The sequence below is a fragment of the Gorilla gorilla genome, chromosome 23 (assembly GCF_029281585.2).
Source record: "Gorilla gorilla gorilla isolate KB3781 chromosome 23, NHGRI_mGorGor1-v2.1_pri, whole genome shotgun sequence".
NCBI classification, from domain to species: domain Eukaryota; kingdom Metazoa; phylum Chordata; class Mammalia; order Primates; family Hominidae; genus Gorilla; species Gorilla gorilla.
The window spans coordinates 39,808,673-39,827,681 of NC_086018.1; the positions used below are offsets into that span (position 1 = coordinate 39,808,673).

Genomic DNA, 19,009 nt, shown 5'->3' on the forward strand with positions numbered 1-19,009 from the left:
ATACAAAAATTAGCTGGGTGTAGTGGTGCATGCCTGTACTCCCAGGCCCTTGGGAGACTGAGGAAGGAGAATTGATTGAGCCTGGGAGGTCAAGGCTACAGTGAGCCATGATTATACCACTGCACTCCAGAGGGAGACCCTGTCTAAAAAATAAATAAATAAATAAATAAAAGAATACTTTTCTTGAATAGTTTTCAAATTTTAGATGGGTTAAATAGGGAGAAAAATAAATGTTTCCACCTCTCTTTACAAAAGTATTTCTTATGGAATTGCTGTAAACTATAGATAGCTTAAGAGAAAAAGTTTCCTTAAATTTAGAAAACAAAACAAGTAAAGAACCAATAATATTCCAAATATATGTCATAAACACATTACTCTGGCAGGGTGGCTCATGCCTGTAATCTCAGTACTTTGGGAGGCCAAGGCAGGAGGATTGCTTGAGCTCAGGAGTTTGAGACCAGCCTAGGCAATATAGCAAGATCCTACCTCTACAAAAAGATTTTAAAAATTATAATAGCTGGGCATGGTGACATGTGCTTGTAGTCTCAGCTACACAGGATGTTGAGGTAGGAGGCTTGCTTAAGCCCAAGAGGTTGAGGTTGCAGTAAGCCTGGATGACAGAGTGAGACCCTGTCTCAAAAATAAATAAATAAATACAGAAAAGAAAAGAAAATTATCTTCATCAGTTTTTAATTGAGTTCTGTTTGATTTTGATTAGAGATTTCAGGAATTCATCAGTTTCTTCATTAGAGTTCTGAAAATTTTTTATTTAGTCCATAGATCTTAAAGTTTTTAAGTTTTTAGAAACTTCTATTTAAGATTACTTGTTAGAGTCTTTTTATGAATCTGATTGCAAATGCTTTTAGAGAAGAATCAGAACCACGGATGACAAAGACTTGGAACAACCATGGTTGAAAATCTTTTTTTTTAGGCGACTAATTTTTTTTTTTTTTTTTTTGATTCGCAGTCTCGCTCTGTTGCCCAGGCTGGAGTGCAGTGGTGCGATCTCGGCTCACTGCAACCTCTGCCTCCTTGGTACAAGCGATTCTCCTGCCTCAGCCTCCCAAGTAGCTGAGATTACAGGCACATGCCTCCACGCCCGGCTAATTTTTTTGTATTTTTAGTAGAGACGGGGTTTCACTGTGTTAGCCAGGATGGTCTTGATCTCCTGACCTTGTGATCCGCCCACCTCGGCCTCCCAAAGTGCTGGGATTACAGGCATGAGCCACCACGCCTGTCCCCATGGTTAAAAATCTAATGGAAGTTCATTATAATCAGCAGTGGACAAGGAAATTTGTCAATTTGTTATTTATATGTCACAAGCAATACAGAAGGTTACCAGGGTGTAAAAACAAAAAAATCTTAACCCTTTCATAGCTCAGGTTTTATGAAAAAGTTGTGAATTTCATCAGACACAGGAAGAGTGTGTCCAGAGTTATGAATTTCCATCATATTATAGTGGAATGTAAACAAGAAAACTAGTACCAGCCAGGCACGGTGGCTCACGACTGTAATCCCAGCACTTTGGGAGGCTGAGGCGGCAGATCACCTAAGGTCAGTAGTTCAAGACCAGCCTGGCCAACATGGCAAAACCCCGTCGCTACTAAAAATACAAAAATTAGCCGTGTGTGGTGGCAGGCAACTGTAATCCCAGCTACTCGGGAGGCTGAGGCAGGGAGAATCGCTTGAACCCAGGAAGCAGAGGTTGCAATGAGCCGAGATCGTACCATTGCTCTCCAGACTGGGCAACAGAGCAAGACTCCGTCTCAAAAAAAACAAAACAAAACAAAAACTAGTGCCTTCAACTGGGGAATACGTGGCTCTTAGTTAAAAGCATGAGAAATTTCCTGGTTAAACGGAACAATTCAGACACATCAAGAAAAGCCCAAAGTACAGAATCAAGTTATACTAGAGGAAAACATTGTTTTTCTAGGCCCTCAAGACAGAATATTTGAGTGTCAGGCCGTAACAGCAGAGTTAGAACCAGAGAAAAAAGCTATAGTAGCCGGGTGCAGTGACTCACACCTGTATCCCAGTACTTTGGGAGGCCAAGATGGGTGGATCACTTGAGCCCAGGAGTTCAAGACTAGCCTGGGCAATGTAGCAAAACCCGCCTCTACGAAAAATACAAAAATTAGCAGTGCATGGCGGCATGCACCTGTAGTGCCAGCTATTCAGGAGGCTGAGGTGGGAGGATGGCTTGAGCCTGGGAAGTGGAGGCTGCAATGAGCCATGACTGTGCCACTGCACTCCAGCCTGGGCAGCAGAGCAGGACCCTGTCTCAAAAAAAAAAAAAAAAAAAAATTACAGGAACTAACAAAAAACATTAAGAGAATTACCACCCCAGCCAAGTGAAAAGATACATCCTTTCAAGGGGAGAAAGAGGAAGGGTGGAAGGCAGCAATGTATGTCCTGGGAATCACCAGGAAAGTGAACTTCACAGTGCTCAATAAATAATTGTGTTGGCTGGGCATAGTGGCTCACGCCTGTAATCCCAGTATTTGGGAGGCCAGGGCGAGAGGATCTCTTGAGCTCAGGAGTTGGAGACCAGCCTGGGCAATATAGCAAGACCTCATCTCTACTAAGGAAAAAATAAATAAAAAGGGCCGGGCGCAGTGGCTCACATCTGAATCCCAGCACTTTGGGAGGACAAGGCAGGCGGATCACCTGAGGTTGGGAGTTCGAGACCAGCCTGGCCAATATGGAGAAACCCCGTCTCTACTGAAAATACAGAATTAGCTGGGCATGGTGGCGCATGCGTGTAATCCCAGCTACTCAGGAGGCCGAGGCAGGAGAATTACTTGAACCCGGGAGGTGGAGGTTGCAGTGAGCCGAGATTGCGCCATTCCACTCCAGCCTGGGCAACAAGAGTGAAACTCCATCTTAAAAAAAAAAAAATTAAATTAAAATAAATCAATAATTGTTGCATGTTGCCTGAATACGAACAGGTATTCTATGTAGTACCTATGGTTCCAAAGTGAGTGAGTAGCAAGCCCCCTTACCCCGAGACTGCCCTGCCTTCCTCCCTGCCCTTTGTCCCGTCTTACTTTCTGATGACAAAAGTCAAGGAAGGAGGAAAACTCCAGAAGTTTCATATCTTCTCTGCCTGGGCTTCCTTGACCAGATGCTTTCCTGGGAGACCAGGATAGGGGATGTGGAAGGAATACTGTTGACGAGCCCCTCCTCCCCAGGCACAGTGCCTCACCCAGACCTCCCTCCCTGCAGCAGGGAGGTGACCTCCTTATCCCTGTTCTACAGCTGAGAAGGCTGAGGCTCAGAAAGGCTGGGCAAGCTGCTCGAGGTCCCAGAGACGGGCGGGGGCAGGGCTCCAGCCTAGAACTCTAGCCACTGACCCTGTGCTCTAAGTGTTCCTGTGTTACACACACTTATCTTTCTCCCCACCTCCTAGCATCCCACGGCTCTGTATTGTGTGCCTGCTGGCCCTGGGATAAGAGCTGCAGCTTCAGGGCTCCCCAAAGCTGGGTTCTTGGTATACAGAGGCTGCACTATGTCAGGGGAAGCTGCTGTTCACCTGTGCACTCTATTTTATGTAACACTGATCTCTGAGTCTCACTCTCTTTCTTTGGGTTATTCTTCCAGCTCAAGAGGTTTGGATATGGACCTTCTTCAATTCCTGGCCTTCCTCTTTGTCCTGCTTTTGTCTGGGATGGGAGCCACAGGCACCTTGAGGACCTCCCTGGACCCAAGCCTGGAGATCTGTATCCTTTGGGGTTGTAGTTAATGAGCTGTCTTTGAGAGGTCTGTAAATGAGGTTCTTCTACTCAGGGATTCCAGGGATAAGCAGGCCCAGCTGGCGGGAACAGGGAGAAAAGGTGAGGTGCTCTAGCCAGACCTTGAGCAAGTCAGGTCTCTCCGGAGCTTCAGCTTCTGCGTATGGTAAATGGAGATGACAAGGCCCATCTCTAGACTGCAAAGGCTCAGTGAGGACTGTGCATGGCCTGGCACCTTGTGGGCAAGATCCTGGGTGGAGACTCAGGAATTCTGGATTACTGGCCCATCTGGACCCTGGTGAACTGGGCCACCTGCTCCAGGCCAGGCCTCAAGGACACAAAGATGAATTACAACAAGTCACCTGGCTTTGAGGTGTCCATAAGCCCAGGGGGAGAAAGTATCCAAACAAATGATCATTTTACTTTGTGACCAGTGCTCTGATGGGCACAGGAGGGGTCAGGGAGAAACACTGTGTGATGGTTTTTGAGCCAGGCCTTGAAAGGAAAGAAACTCCTAGAGGAGGGTGAGGGGCATCCTGGGCAGAGAGGGTGCAGCGTGAGCAGAGAGGTGGAGGCTCTGGGACAGTGAATGCTTGTGGAGATGGCAGGAAGACCGCAGCAAAAGGAAGGCAGGAGCCAGGTCTGGAGGCTTGGTTTCAGGCTTCTGGGTGTGGAGCGCCATGGGAACTGGATGAATAGTGCGTTGCAGGTCCATGCACTTGTCAGTTTGTTCATTTCCTGGAGGCTTCTAGCCCTGGGCATCCATGGCCCTTGCAGATACTTGCTGGTCAGGAATGAGCCTTCTGAGGCAAGACTGCTGGATTGTCCAGGCAGGGCTATTGATGCCAGCCCCTTAACTTAATTCTGCCCAGACAAGAAGATGTTTGAGGTGAAGCGGCGGGAGCAGCTGTTGGCACTGAAGAACCTGGCACAGCTGAACGACATCCACCAGCAGTACAAGATCCTTGATGTCATGCTCAAGGGGCTCTTTAAGGTGTGTGCAGGCAGGGGGCAGCTCATGGCAGGTCCAGTCTTTGATCTAGGCACTGATGGGTAAATAGGAGTTCCCTAAGGGGTTGGTGTTCAGGGACAGGGGAACTGCGTGCACATAAGACTTGAAGTGGGGTTTAAATAAATGGGGATGGGAGCAGTCTGTGATGGGCACTGCGAAGCCACTCAGCCCTGGCGGGATTCCCTCAGGTGCTGGAGGACTCCCGGACAGTGCTCACCGCTGCTGATGTGCTCCCAGATGGGCCCTTCCCCCAGGACGAGAAGCTGAAGGATGGTATGGTCTGCCCTGCCCCGCCCTGTCCTCCGCACCACCCGATCTTCTCTAGCTGCTCCTTCTCTCCTGTTCTTGTCACTCTTTTTTTCTCCCCGGAAGTGCCCTCTTGTGGCACCTTCTAAGTGGTCCCCTTGGGCAGATGGGCGTTTCGTGAGTGGCCTCCCTAATTAACTGGCTACTTTTTAGCAATAGCATTTCTTTTTTTTTTTTTTTTTTTTGAGACAGAGTCTCACTCTGTCGCCAGGCTGGAGTACAGTGGTGTGATCTCGGCTTACTGCAACTTCCACCTCCCGGGTTCAAGTGATTCTCCTGCCTCAGCCTCCCAAGTAGCTGAGACTACAGGCACACGCCGCCACACCCAGCTAGTTTTTGTATTCTTAATAGAGACGAGGTTTCACCATGTTGGCCAGGATGGTCTCGATCTCTTGACCTCATGATCCGCCCACCTCAGCCTCCCAAAGCGCTGGGATTACAGGCGTGAGCCACTGCACCCGGCCTCAATAGCATTTCTTAGATTACACTGAGAGGATGCGGACAGCTCTTATATATTAAATAGTGGATACTTCACAACCATGAACTCAAATCTCCACCATAACTCTGGGGGAAGACACTGTTCTCTCTACTTTCTATATGAAAGAGGACAAGTGATTTGCCTTGGCTCTTCCCTCTGAATCAGGCTGACTTCCTGAGTTCTTTGAGATTCAAGATTATTCTGAAGCCCCGGGGTCCCTGCCTGACATGTCTCAGACCCACCCTTTGGAGTCTACTTATCTTTCTGCGTGGCCTCTTAGTGCTGGTGAGGGCTGCCTGGGCCCTTTCTGACAGGCTGGCTCCAATAGGGACTGCTTAGACCTGTTTACACAGTTACACTTTTGGCTAACCTGGATCTGGGGGACTTGCTACCATGATGGACACATGTTCCTTGGTGAGCAGGTCTGTGCAAACCTACCCTCCAAGGCCAAGGGAGCTGAGAGCGCCAGTTTCTCAGAAAGAAACATTTATTAGGGACTTCTGAACAGAAGCCATGTCTCAGGCAGAAATGAGATGGTGGTCTCTACACCCAACCTCCAGAAAGTATTCTTTACTTGTTGTTTTGCAGATGACAATGCTTGTACAGAAACTATTCTTTTTTTTTTTTTTTCTTTTGAGACAGAGTCTTACTCCATCACCCAGGCTGGAGTGCAGTGACACAATCTCAGTTCACTGCAACCTCTGCCTCCCAGGTTCAAGTGATTCTTGTGCCTCAGCCTCCCGAGTAGCTGGAATTAGAGACGTGTGCCCCCAGGCCCGGCTAATTTTTGTATTTTTAGTAGAGATGGGGTTTTGCCATGTTGGCCGGGCTGGTCTCGAACTTTTGATGTCAAGTGATCTACCAGCCATGGACTCCCAAAGTGCTGGGATTACAGGGGTGAGTTACCACACCTGGCCAAAAGTATTGTTTATACAGCAAGCTTTTAGGTTAAAACATGCAGCTGGTGACATCTCAGGCTTTCGTGTGAAACTTGTGACCACTGGGGAAGTTAAATAATCATCTCTTTGAGGGGTTATCTATGCCACCGGCATTGTTTAAAGACCTTGCTGCAGAATACCTTGGTGTGCAGGGGTCAAACCTCAGCCATTATGGCTTCAAGATGGCGCCATGCTTGTCTTGCAGCAGGCTGTTTTCCTACAGCACACTAACAAAGCTCAGTCTAAATTGACCTGTTGACCAGTAGAAGCACATTAGTAGGAAAACAGAAAATTCAAATTAAGTCTGTTAGGTTAGTTGGTAGTATTGTATTGCTGTTAATTTCCTGGTTTAGATAGTTGTATGTTGGTTATATAAGATGACAACACTAGGCCAAGCAGGTGGCTTACTCCTGTAATCCCAGCACTTTGGGAAGCCGAGGCAGGCGGATTACTTGAGTTCGAGTTTGAGACCAGCCTGGCCAAACATGGTGAAACCCCATCTCTACCAAAAATATAAAAAAGTAGCCGGGTGTGGTGGCATGCACCTGTAATCCCAGCTACTCAGGAGGCTGAGGCAGGAGAATCACTTGAACCCGCGAGGCGGAGGTTGCAGTGAGCCAAAATCATGCCACTGCACTCCAGCCTGGACAAGAAAGCAAGACTCCGTCTCAAAAAAAAAAAAAAAAAAAGGATGGTAACATTAGAGGAAGCCAAGTGAATGAATTTTATGTTGTGTTATGTAAGTCCAAGATAATTTCAGGCCGAGTGCAGTGGCTCATGCCTATAATCCCAGAGCTTTAGAAGGCCAAGGTAGGAGGATCACTTGAGGCCAGGAGTTTGAGATCAGCCTGGGCAACAAAGTGAGACCTCACCTCTAAAGTAATTAATTAATTAATTAAATATATTCATTCGTTCATTCAAAATAAGAACTTAAGCACTTAAAATGAAATAAAATGGAAAGAATATTAAAAAAGAAAAATGCTGGCCTGTTCTGTGGCCATCCTAAGAGACCTGAGGTTTCAAAGACACTCTAGTTGTGTTAACACCAGGGCCAGCACTGGACATTTGGATAACATGTTGGTGGGGGCGTCAAGCCCAGTAAAGCCTCATGTGATACATCAGCACCTGTGTGCAGAACAACACTCACTTCTCTGGTCCCCCCAGCAAATGTGTCTTCTAAGCAGCAAGATGTGCCTTTGGGCTGACGGACCTGGGTTTGCAGCCCAGATTTGCTACTCACTAGCTGCTGAGCCTCAGTTTCCCATCTGTAAAATGGGAACAGCAGCCACATCTCCCTCTAAAAGTGGTTATGAGGACTCAGTGAGCTGGTGGATGTAAGGCCCTAGTTCGCACTGTACATGTGATTGGCAGCCTGTGGTCAGTAGGCACTGTTCCTTCCTTGCTTGGTGGGTTTGGTGGTTGTCTCTGTTCTCTAGAGGATTCCAGGGGCCAGTGAGGCAGCCAGGAGAGCATCTGCCCTGGCCACTCATCAGGGTCCTCTCGCCAGCTTTCTCCCACGTGGTGGAGAACACGGCCTTCTTCGGCGATGTGGTGCTGCGCTTCCCAAGGATTGTGCACTATTACTTTGACCACAACTCCAACTGGAACCTCCTCATCCGCTGGGGTATCAGTTTCTGCAACCAGACAGGCGTCTTCAACCAGGGGCCCCACTCGCCCATCCTCAGCCTGGTAAGGACTGGGGTGGAGGTGGCCCGGGAGCCCTCTGTCGGGTGGTGGACCAGGATCCTCACATCTGCCTTCAGTTGGGCCTGAACGTCAGTGCTTGGTTACATTTTCTTTGTGGAGCTTCAGGGTATCTTGGGCCACAGAGGCCCCATTTCAAGGGATTCTGTGCTGACCCAGTTCCCATGGGATCATCATGTGGCCCACATCTGCCCAAGTCAGGAGTCTGGGTCCCAGCATGGAAGGAATGACTCTCTGGTGAGCAGGACTCAGGAGAAGGCAGATGATGACGAGTGTTTCTTCATCTGCAGATGGCCCAGGAGCTGGGGATCAGTGAGAAAGACTCCGATTTCCAGAACCCATTTAAAATCGACCGCACAGAGGTGAGCTGCCAGGGCCTATGCCTGTGTCTGCTTTGCCTCTGCTGGGCCATAGGACGCCGAGGCCTGCAGGGGCTGGGGACCTTGGGTGGCTTTGGACTTGGGGCCAGGCAGCCTGGGCCTGGGTCCAGAAGCCATCACTGATTCATTGGAGCCTGTGGGCAAGTCATTGCTCCCCTCTTAGCCTCAGGCTCCCTGTCTGTTCACAGCGTGTGAACTCCAGTTATGGGGGGTAGTTAGGAGGCTATGAACAAACCCATCCCAGCACAAAATAGGCATCCCACTTCAGGTGGATATCAGGGCAGCCAGGGAGATCAGGCCATGCTCTTCCCTGCCTTTGAACCTCTGAGCACCAACTGGGCTTCCATCCCGCACTCCTGTACATGCTCTCATTCCAGGGGTTCCAGGGGGCTGAGGTGGGCGTTGAGAGCTGGAGACGAAGTTTGGGATAAAAGATGAGGACAGGCCGGGCACGGTGGCTCACATCTGTAATTCCAGCACTTTGGGAGGCCGAGGCAGGTGGATCACCTGAGGTCAGGAGTTCGAGACTAGCCTGGCCAATATGGTGAAACTCTGTCTCTACTAAAAATACAAAAAACTGGCCAGGCGTGGTGGTGCATGCCTGTAATCCTAGCTATTCAGGAGGCTGAGGCAGGAGAATCGCTTGAACCCGGAAGGTGGAGGTTGCAGTGAGCTGAGATTGTGCCATTGCACTCCAGCCTGGGCAACATCAGTGAAACTCCGTATCAAAAAAAAAAAAAAAAAAAAAGGGACAGATACGATAGATGGAGGAAGGGATTGGAAGTGACAGGGCTAGGAGGGGCAGGAAGGAAGGGCTGTGGTGGCTGGAGGACTGGACTTGTCAAACCCTGGTGTGGGGAAGGGTGTTGGGTGTCTCAAGGGTCTAGGATTTAATTCTGCCTCCAGGCCAACAAGCTAGCCTGCTACTGTTTCATGGACACTGATAGGTCAGAGACATTGGACTGTATTACAGCAAAGGCACTAGCTAGACTGTTGGCCTGGTTGTGTTGGTTCACCTTGTTCCCTAACTCCCACGGGGGTGACACAGAGGGGGCCAGGTGGGCGCTGTGCATGCAGGGGGTGTGCATCACAGCTGAGAACTGCCAAGCTGGAGAAATTCATGATTTTTATAGTGAACCGCAGCAAACGTGCTCTTTGGGAGGAGACATCACCACACCCTTCGAGGTTGCTCTCTGCAAACACAATCCTAAGACATGGCCCAGGTAAAGAGTGGTTAGGGCTTTGTATCTTTGGTGTGCCCTGCAAGAATATGCGGGGATGCTCAGGGCCATGATGGATTGCCGCCCCAACAGTCTGCCCCAAGCCCAAGCCCTTCATGGCTTGGTTTAACTCAAATTTTCTTTTCTTTTCTTTTCTTTTTTTTTTTTTTGGGATGTAGTCTCGCTCTGTCGCCCAGGCTGGAGTACAGTGGCGCGATCTCGGCTCACTGCAAGCTCTGCCTCCTGGGTTCACGCCATTCTCCTGCCTCAGCCTCCCCAGTAGCTGGGACTACAGGTGCCCGCCACCACACCTGGCTAATTTTTTGTATTTTTAGTAGAAACGGGGTTTCACCGTGTTAGCCAGGATGGTCTTGATCTCCTGACTGTGTGATCCACCCGCCTCAGCCTCCCAAAGTGCTTGGATTACAAGCATGAGCCACCGCACCCGGCCTAACTCAAATTTTCACACGAATGTGCTATTCAGTCTGATTGATCTGACTGATAGAGGCTAGGACCAAATCTGTCAATTAGTCTCATACTTCATTTAATTAAGATTACTATCAACTATATTCTGAATAGCAGGGTAAGGCCAACCTACATTATTATTATTATTTTTTTTTATAGACAGGGTCTCGCTCTGTCACCCAAGCTCTGTCATCCACCTAGCTTACTGTAACCTTGAACTCCTGGGCTCAAACAGACCCCCCACCTCAGCCTCCTGAGTAGCTGGGACGACAGGCCTGTGCAACACCATTCCTGGCTAATTAATTTATTATTTTTTCAGAGACAGGTTCTTGCTGTGCTGCCTAGGGTGATCTCAAACTCCTGGGCTCAAGCCATCTTCCTGTCTCAGCCTCCCAAAGTGTTGGGATTATAGGTGTGAGTCACTGTGTCTGGCCCCTAACCTGCAATATTGAACAGGGTCCTGGACTCAACCAGCTGTGAAGGTCCTGGAGGACCAGTAAGTCTCATTTTGGATAATCAGGATATTGTCTAAGACCAATCTGTTATCCACGACCACCCACATAAGACAGTTTAGATTGACCTGCCAATCTTTGATGTTCTTGCCAATAATTACAGGGGGCAATAGATGGACCCAAGCAACCCTCATGCCCCCATAAGGAGACATTCCATGACCCATTCTCTCCCACATGTTACACTTGATTTGAGTCACCAGAACAATGTTTAGTTGAGCCTGAGGGCAGTGTCACTGTGGAGCTTCAGCCTCAGTTGCCTACATGGTATAATCCAAGGCTACTCAGACGTCAGGAAAAGCAGATGAATTTGTATCTGTCAGGTTGAAACAAAATTGTGCTGGCTGATGTGTCTGCACAAGGTCACTGTTGAGAACGACCTTTGATGGCATTAGACACAGCAGAATAGCTCAGTACTGACGTGTCCCATGTGAGTTTTCCTATCACGTGGACGGAAATGAGACACCCAGCAGTTGGCCATATTGACAGCTGCAGCTGCCACTGGGCTTGGGCAGACCCTAGGATTGTTTTGCCAGGTGGCAGTGATGGATCTAAGGGATAAAGAGAGCATTAATTGTTCCCTGCACTTTCTGGGATCTAAGGTATATCCTCCCCAGGTGGCAGGATTATTGCTATAAAATCCATGTGTCCTTGGGAGACCGAGGTGGGCGGATCATGAGGTCAGGAAATCAACACTATCCTGGCCAACATGGTGAAACCCCGTCTCTACTAAAAATACAAAAATTCGCCGGGTGTGGTGGCGCATGCCTGGAGTCCCGGCGACTCAGGAGGCTGAGGCAGGAGAATCGCTTGAACCCAGGAGGCGGAGATTGCAGTGAGCCAAGATCGCACCACTGCACTCCAGCCTGGCGACAGAGTGAGACTGTCTCACCAAAAAAAAAAAAAAAAAAAAAAAAAAAGCATATGTCCTATGCCAGCATCTATAGTTTCACTTTTTCTCCAGTTGTTGCCTACTATCACCTAGATCTTTCATTCAGAAATGTCAGGTATGAATGGGACCAGGGCATTTTTACAGATGTATAGAGACCTGTTATATCTCTTCTCTTTACCCACATGGGCCACTGCAGGGAAATCAGCAAGCAGGATACTCAGCCAAGTGGTCACAATCCTAACAATCTCAGGCTGTACCATTCCAACCAGAGACTCAGGTAGTTGAACCAGAAATATACAGTCCTCTGTTTTGTGCTACTCCTTGGTAGTGGGTATGTTACCACGCCAAGTAGAATGATATGTTTAGGTGGCAGTGACAGTGATCTGGATGAAGTAGGCTTGATCAGCAGTTTGACTCCATTTGGTCTTTTCAGAGATTGAGCTTTATGATGGGCATCTAAACGAGTGAGCCAGGCTGTCTAGTTTGTCACCACAATTTGTTTCCATAGTTTGTGGCCCTAAAGAGGGGTGAGGGGTAGGTATCGCCAGGCATGGTGGCTCACACCTGTAATCCCAGCACTTAGGGACCGAGGCAGGCGGATTGCCTGAGGTCAGAAATTTGAGACCATCCTGGCCAACATGGTGAAACCCTGTCTCTACTAAAAATACAAAAATTAGCCGGGCGAGGTGACGCATGCCTGTAGTCCCAGCTACTCAGGAGGCTGAGGCAGGAGAATCGCTTGAACCCGGGAGGCAGAGGTTGCAGTGAGCTGAGATCGCACCACTGCACTCCAGCCTGGGCAACAGAGCAAGACTCTGTCTCAAATAAATAAATAAATAAATAAATATAAAGAGGGGGGTAGGTATCTTTGATCTGCCAGTTTGTAATCTCCAGATGACCAGGACACTGACAATAGTCAGTAAGAATATAACATGCATGGCTGTTAGGAAGGAGTGTCATCCAAGCAAGGGTGACAGCTTTTAATTCAGGCCATTGTCTGACTGGCCTTTATGGCAGTTAATCAGCCAGCATTGTTACTGGGGCTGGCTGACTGTTGCTGCCCATGGACACCTGTGTCAGGTTCCCAGAACCACTCCTAGGCTTGATGGTTCAATAGGAGGATTCACAGGACTCAGCATATGGTCATATTCATGGCCATGATTTACTACAGAGAAAAGATACAAAGCAAAATCAGCAAAGGGAAAAGGTGCATCAGGCAAAGTCCAGGGGAAATAGGCTCAGCTTCCAGAGTCCCCTCCAAGTAGAGTCAAACAGGATGTGCTTCATTCCTCCCGCAATTAGTTGTAACAACATGTTTAAAATGTTTTCTATCAGGAAACTTAATGAGGGACCTAGTGCCTGGGTTTTTACTGGGAGTCATGTGGGTACTTTTTGCCTAACATATCAAAATGGCAAACTCCCCGGAGCAAAGTATGTATTCAGCAGAAACCATATTGTTTGCACAAACAGTTTAGGCACATCGAACCACAGTTAGCAGTTAAGGTGGTGGGGACCCTCCTGAAATGCAAGTTCCCAGATGTCTGCTAAGGGCTAACCTTGGAAGCAGGTCTTTCAAAGGATAGGAGTCAGGCCGGCTGTGTTAACTCTTTTCTGTACAACACTATTAGCTTTTATATTAGCTGAATTACAGTGGGCTAGGCCTGAGTACTTGGGTGAACCTGTGAATCGAGGGTCCTGTTGAGCCAGTGGCTTTGCTTTATGTGGCAGAGTCGGGGATGCTGTTTCCTCAGTGGGGTAGCTGCCACCCCTGCATGCCCAGCTGAAATGACGCATACCCCAAGGTTGCATGCTGCAATCATTACCCTGATAAATGGCCCAGATCAAGAACAGCCACGGCCTTCCGTTCTTGGTTTATGCAGCAAGAAAACATGTGTGGACACTCAAGGCCATGGCAGATTGCCTTTCCCAGCAAGGGGTTACCCATGGAGATGCTTTATTGCTGTGATGCCAGTTCTTCTTGCTATGCAGGTCATAGATGCCTCACTTAAACGCAGGAGGAGGGTGACAGCATAGGCCACAGAGAGAATGGGTGCCAGGATAAGTTGAGTCCAGCTTTATCATAACATCTACTTGGACATAACCACAGCAGCAACATACTTTCCTTACATGCTGGATGGGGACAGTTCTGAGATTTTCCTCACTTTTTGATATCCCGCGTGGACTTGTCTCTCGCAGGAGCCCCGGATTTGCTCGGCTCCCCTCACACACTCCCTCCATGCTGGTGAGAGTTCTGAGTTCTCCTACTTCTTATGTACCCATCACTAGAGTCAACTCGTATCAGGCTGTGTGCCAGCCACTGTCCTTGTCCAGGGGGCTGGCCCTGTCCCAGCTCCTCAGATGCTCACAGTCTGATGGGGAAGGCAGCAGGGAAATAGTTCTAATCCGGTGTAACTGTTATACTGGTAAGAAGCATAATTCTCTGAGGCGAGCCTGATCCAGCCTTGGCAGGGAGGTGGGATGAGTTATTTGCTGGGTGGACCAGCTGAGGCAGGGCCTTCCAGGCAGAGGGACGAACTTATGCAAAGGCTCAGATGCATCCCACATTCATTCATTCAGCATCAAGTGAGTATCTATTGCATCCTGCCCCTTGGGGAAGCAGGCTAGCCCTGCTCTCCTGGGAGTGGCATTCTAGTTGGGGAAGACAGGCAGTCAATTTAAAAATATATAATGTGGTAGGTGGTGACAAGGGCTGTGGAGAAAAAAGGCAGGGGAATGTGGTTAAGGAATGCCCGGGGTAAGGTGGGGGTGCAGTTGCTATTTCACATGGCCTGGGTACTGTCTTACTGAATTATCTGAAGGAGATGAGGAGTCATCTGTGTATCCCAAGGAAGAACATTCCAGGCTGAAGGAGCAGCAAGTGCAAAGGCTGTGAGTTGGAAGCATATTTGGGGGCTGGGGAGTGTCAGGAGATGGGGTCAGAGTTGTAGGCCTGATCCTGAGACCCTCAGAGGTCTTCACAAGGGCTTTGGCACCTACCCTGAGGGACCTGGAGAGCAGGCTGTGACTTACCACTTTATCTATATATCTATATATATATATCTATATCTATATATATATATATATATATATATTTTTTTTTTTTTTTTTTTTTTGAGACGGAGTCTCGCTCTGTCCACGCAGGCTGGAGTGCAGTGGCACGATCTTGGCTCACTGCAAGCTCTGCCTCCCAGGTTCACGCCATTCTCCTGCCTCAGCATCCTCAGTAGCTGGGACTACAGGCACCCGCCACCACGCCCGGCTAATTTTTTTGTATTTTTAATACAGACGGGGTTTCACCATATTAGCCAGGATCGTCTCAATCTTCTGACCTCGTGATCCGCCCACCTCGGCCTCCCAAAGTGCTGGGATTACAGGCGTGAGCCACTGCTCCCAGCCGTTATTTATATATATATTTTTAAGACGGAGTTTTGCTCTTGTTGCCCAGGCTGGAGTGCAATGGTGCGATCTTGGCTCACCACAACCTCCGCCTCCCAGATTCAAGCGATTCTCCTGCCTCAGCCTCCTGAATAGCTAGGATTACAGGCGCAGACTTACCACTTTAAAGAGGTCATCTGGCTGCTGTGTGGAGCATGGTCGGGGACCAGAAGCAGGGACACAGGTGTGGAGGCTGCTGTGCTCATCTGTGTGGCAGTTGATAGTGGCTTGAACCAGACGATGACAGTGGAGCTGCTGAGAAATGGTCAGGTTCTGCTTCTCTTTTGGAAGTAGAGCCAGTGGGATTTGCTGAGGAAGCATATGTGGTGAGAGAGAGAGGAGCGTTAAGCATGACTAGAAGACTTTTGGCCTGAGTGTCTGGAAGAATGGGACTGTCATTTTTTCAAATGCTTGGAGAGGGAGGGTAGTAAGAGTTTTTTTCTGCACCTGGTGAACATCGGAGTAAAGATGTCAAGGAGGTAGCTGGATATTTGACTCGAGACTTCAGGGAGGAAGGAGAAGCTGAACTTATAAATGTGAGAGCCATGCCTATGTAGAAGGCACCAAAAGCCGTGAGACAGGACACAGTCATCTGGGGCATCGGGCAGGTAGAGAAGCAGTCTGAGGACTGAGGCCTGGGATGGGGCTGGAGATAGAGATTGAAGGACTGAGGAGGAAGCAGCAAGAACCCGCAGAAGGAGCAGTCAGCATGATGGTGGCCGACCCAAGAGTTTCCCAGAGGCCACATGAGGAAAGCGTTAGAAGTAGGGAGGGAGCGATCGGTGTGTCAGACGCTGCTGGGAGGTAAGGAAGGCGAGGACTGAGAATCGACTGCTGGACTGAGTAATGTTGAGGCCGCTGGTGGTCTTGATAAAAGCTGCTTTGAGGGGGTCCTGGGAACAAAAGATTGGATTTCCAGAGAATGAGAGGAAAGGAAGTGGATGTGGCAAGTGTAGACAGCCCTTTCAAAGAGTTTTCCTTTCTTTTTTTTTTTTTTATTATTATTATACTTTAAGTTTTAGGGTACATGTGCACAATGTGCAGGTTAGTTACATATGTATACATGTGCCATGCTGGTGTGCTGCACCCATTAACTTGTCATTTAGTATTAGGTATATCTCCTAATGCTATCCCTCCCCCCTCCCCCCACCAGTCCCCAGAGTGTGATGTTCCCCTTCCTGTGTCCATGTGTTCTCATTGTTCAATTCCCATCTATGAGTGAGAACATGCGGTGTTTGGTTTTTTGTCCTTAATGGGAGAATAGCTGGAGGACAATGTGGTTTCAAATGTTAGTCCCTTGGGAGAGACCACAGCAGGCTTGCACTATGTGGATGGGACTGATCCATTAGAGAGGGAGGAAGTGATGAGGCCAGGGGCCAGGTTGCTGGAGCCTCATCTGGAGGAGGTGAGGAGGGGTGAGTTGTAGTGCTGGGGGAAGGCTTGGCCTTGTACAGAAGAGCAGGTCCTTAACCTTGAACAGGAGGGTGGGCAGAGCATGTGGGCACAGAAGCAAATGGGTTGGTGGGTGTGGTGGTGGAGCTGTGGGGGTTGTCTCCTGCTACTTTCATCCTCTCTGTGAGATAGAAAGCAAGGTCATGGTCTGGGAGTGAGGGGAGCACGGAGGCTTGAGGAGAAGGTATGTGCAGGAGAGCAGGAGGATGAGCGGACCAGGGAATGAGGCTGGATTGCCGGCAGCACGGAGGGCCTGCTCGTGGTTATAGTAGGGCTAAGGAGTTAGAGAAGGTAGAAGGCGGTGGCCAGAGTGGCATGCTTGAGGCTATGGAGGATGTGGTTGTTGTCAGGGACAGGCAGAGCAGGGTAGCTTGAAGACAGGAGGAGATAAGGCTGGAGACGTAGCATGGGGTCCGGGCCTTTGAACAACAAGCTTAGGAGTTTGGGGCTCTATCCTGGAGCCAGACGCATTTTCGCAGAGCAGGCAATGAAGAGTGAATTTGGAATAGAGAGGAAATAAATTGATGACTAACCTAACAGTGAAGACAGCGGAGGCACAGGGAGGTAATCAACCTGAGGTCTCACAGCCAGTAAGTGATGGAGTGAAGGTTCAAATACATGTGGTCTGCCTCTTGAACCATGCTCTTAACCACAGTGCTGTGTTGGCCATCAGCCTGCTGACCTGACCCAGGCTGGTCAGGTACAATCAGGGGTGGCCAGGGAAGATTCCTGGGGAGACATCTAAAGATAGACTCAAAAGATGACTAGGCACTGCCAGGCCTAGGTGGGGAAGGGAACAGGGAAAGGATGGGTGTGTTTCTCTTCTGACCCAGCTAGGTTAGGCTGAGCCTGCTGAGGCTGAAGGGGCTAAGATCTCTTGACTTGCCCTTGCCCAGCCAGAGTCAGAGAGGAATGGGGTCTCTGTGGCCTAAGGGGTCTCCCAGCTCCCCGTCTTAAGTGGATCAGGATTCACTCACAGAGATAGGAGCAGAGTGTGGTAGGGAAGTACTAGGCAGGGAAGTGTGCAGCCTGCAAGGCTAGTCCTAGTTGGGCCTACCACATGCTGTGTGACTCACTTACCTTCTCTGGGCTACACTTCTGTGAATCCCCCCATCTTCCAAAGTCATGACTCAATCTAACCTTGTAGGCAGATTATTCCACAAGGTGGAGCCATTTGTTTGTTTTTAGTATCTACTTTGATCAGCTCAAACATTTGTCACAATTGCCCTAGGAACAAATAAAAGGGTGTGTTTTACAGCACAGCTACCTGAGTTGTAGGCATAGTAAATCTTCACCTAACATCATCCATAGGTTCTTGGAAACTGTGACTTTAAGTGAATCTATGTATTACAAACCAATTTACCATAGGCTAATAGATATAAATAAGAGTTAAGTTACTACAGCATATTTCTGGTCAAAAAACCATTACCAGAATTTTTTTTTTTTTTTTTTTTTTTTTTGAGACAAAGTCTCGCTCTGTCGCCCAGACTGGAGTGCAGTGGTACAATCTCAGCTCACTGCAACCCCCGCCTCCTGGGTTCAGGTGATTCTCCTGTCTCAGCCTCCAAAGTAGCCGGGAATACAGGCGCCCATCACCACACCTGACTAATTTTTGTATTTTTCAGTAGAGACAAGGTTTCGCTATGTTGACCAGGCTGGTCTTGAACTCCTGACCTCAAGTGATCTGCCCACCTCAGCTTCCCAAAATGCTGGGATTATAGGCATGAGCCACGGCGCCCAACTCCAGTCTTCAAAATAAAAACCAAAACACTCAATATGAAACATTGAAATAAATATGAACTATACATACATTTAAGAAAGATTCATCAAAACAAGTAAAATAATTATTTATCCATTTAGTCCCGTTCAGGGTCCAGCCTCTCCCAGCAACTCAGAGCATAAGGGAGGAACCAACCCTGGACAGGACGCCCTCCCATCACAGGGCACACTCACACATGCCTCCACAGTCAGACTGAGACAGTGTACACATACCAGTGAACCCAACATGCACATCTTTGGGATGTGGGAAGAAATTGGAGTACCCAGAGAAAACCCACCAGAACACGGGGAGAATGTGCGGACTCCACACAGACAGTGGCCCTGGCCAGGAATCGATTGTTTTTTTTCTCATCCACATTATAATGACACGACCTTGAACTAAACTACATTATTCGAGGACCTGCTGTACTATTGTATTTCCTATTCTAACGTGGCTTGCTCATTCATTGAAAAAACACATATTGAATGCTCTTGAAAAGCCAGGAAGACTCTGTGCTGAGGCCTTGTGGCAGAGGACACTATCCTCCTACCCTCATGGAATGTCCTGTCTGGGAGGGCGATGGGCACAAGAAAGAAGGAATCAGCACAAAGTTGAAGGGAGCACACCACCAGGAGCAGCCCCTCAGGGAGTCAGGGCAGGTCTGGAGGGCAGTGAGTCAGCTGAGCCCGAGCTAATGTGGCAGAGGGGTGGGTGTTGGAAAGAGCGTT

General features: G+C 48.7%; 1 protein-coding gene across 3 annotated transcripts in view; it reads left to right on the forward strand.

Annotated features, from left to right (window-relative positions):
- CCDC134 (coiled-coil domain containing 134) overlaps positions 1-19,009 on the forward strand; it is a 30,462-nt gene that overhangs the window by 3,538 nt on the left and 7,915 nt on the right. For all 3 annotated transcript variants that reach the window (XM_019018464.4, XM_063705017.1, XM_063705016.1), the window contains 5 exons: positions 3,601-3,719; positions 4,604-4,725; positions 4,932-5,016; positions 7,973-8,154; positions 8,460-8,531. In XM_019018464.4, the coding sequence (XP_018874009.2) occupies positions 3,617-3,719; positions 4,604-4,725; positions 4,932-5,016; positions 7,973-8,154; positions 8,460-8,531 (564 nt within the window). In that variant the 5' untranslated portion in view covers positions 3,601-3,616. The remainder of the gene's footprint in view (positions 1-3,600; positions 3,720-4,603; positions 4,726-4,931; positions 5,017-7,972; positions 8,155-8,459; positions 8,532-19,009) is intronic.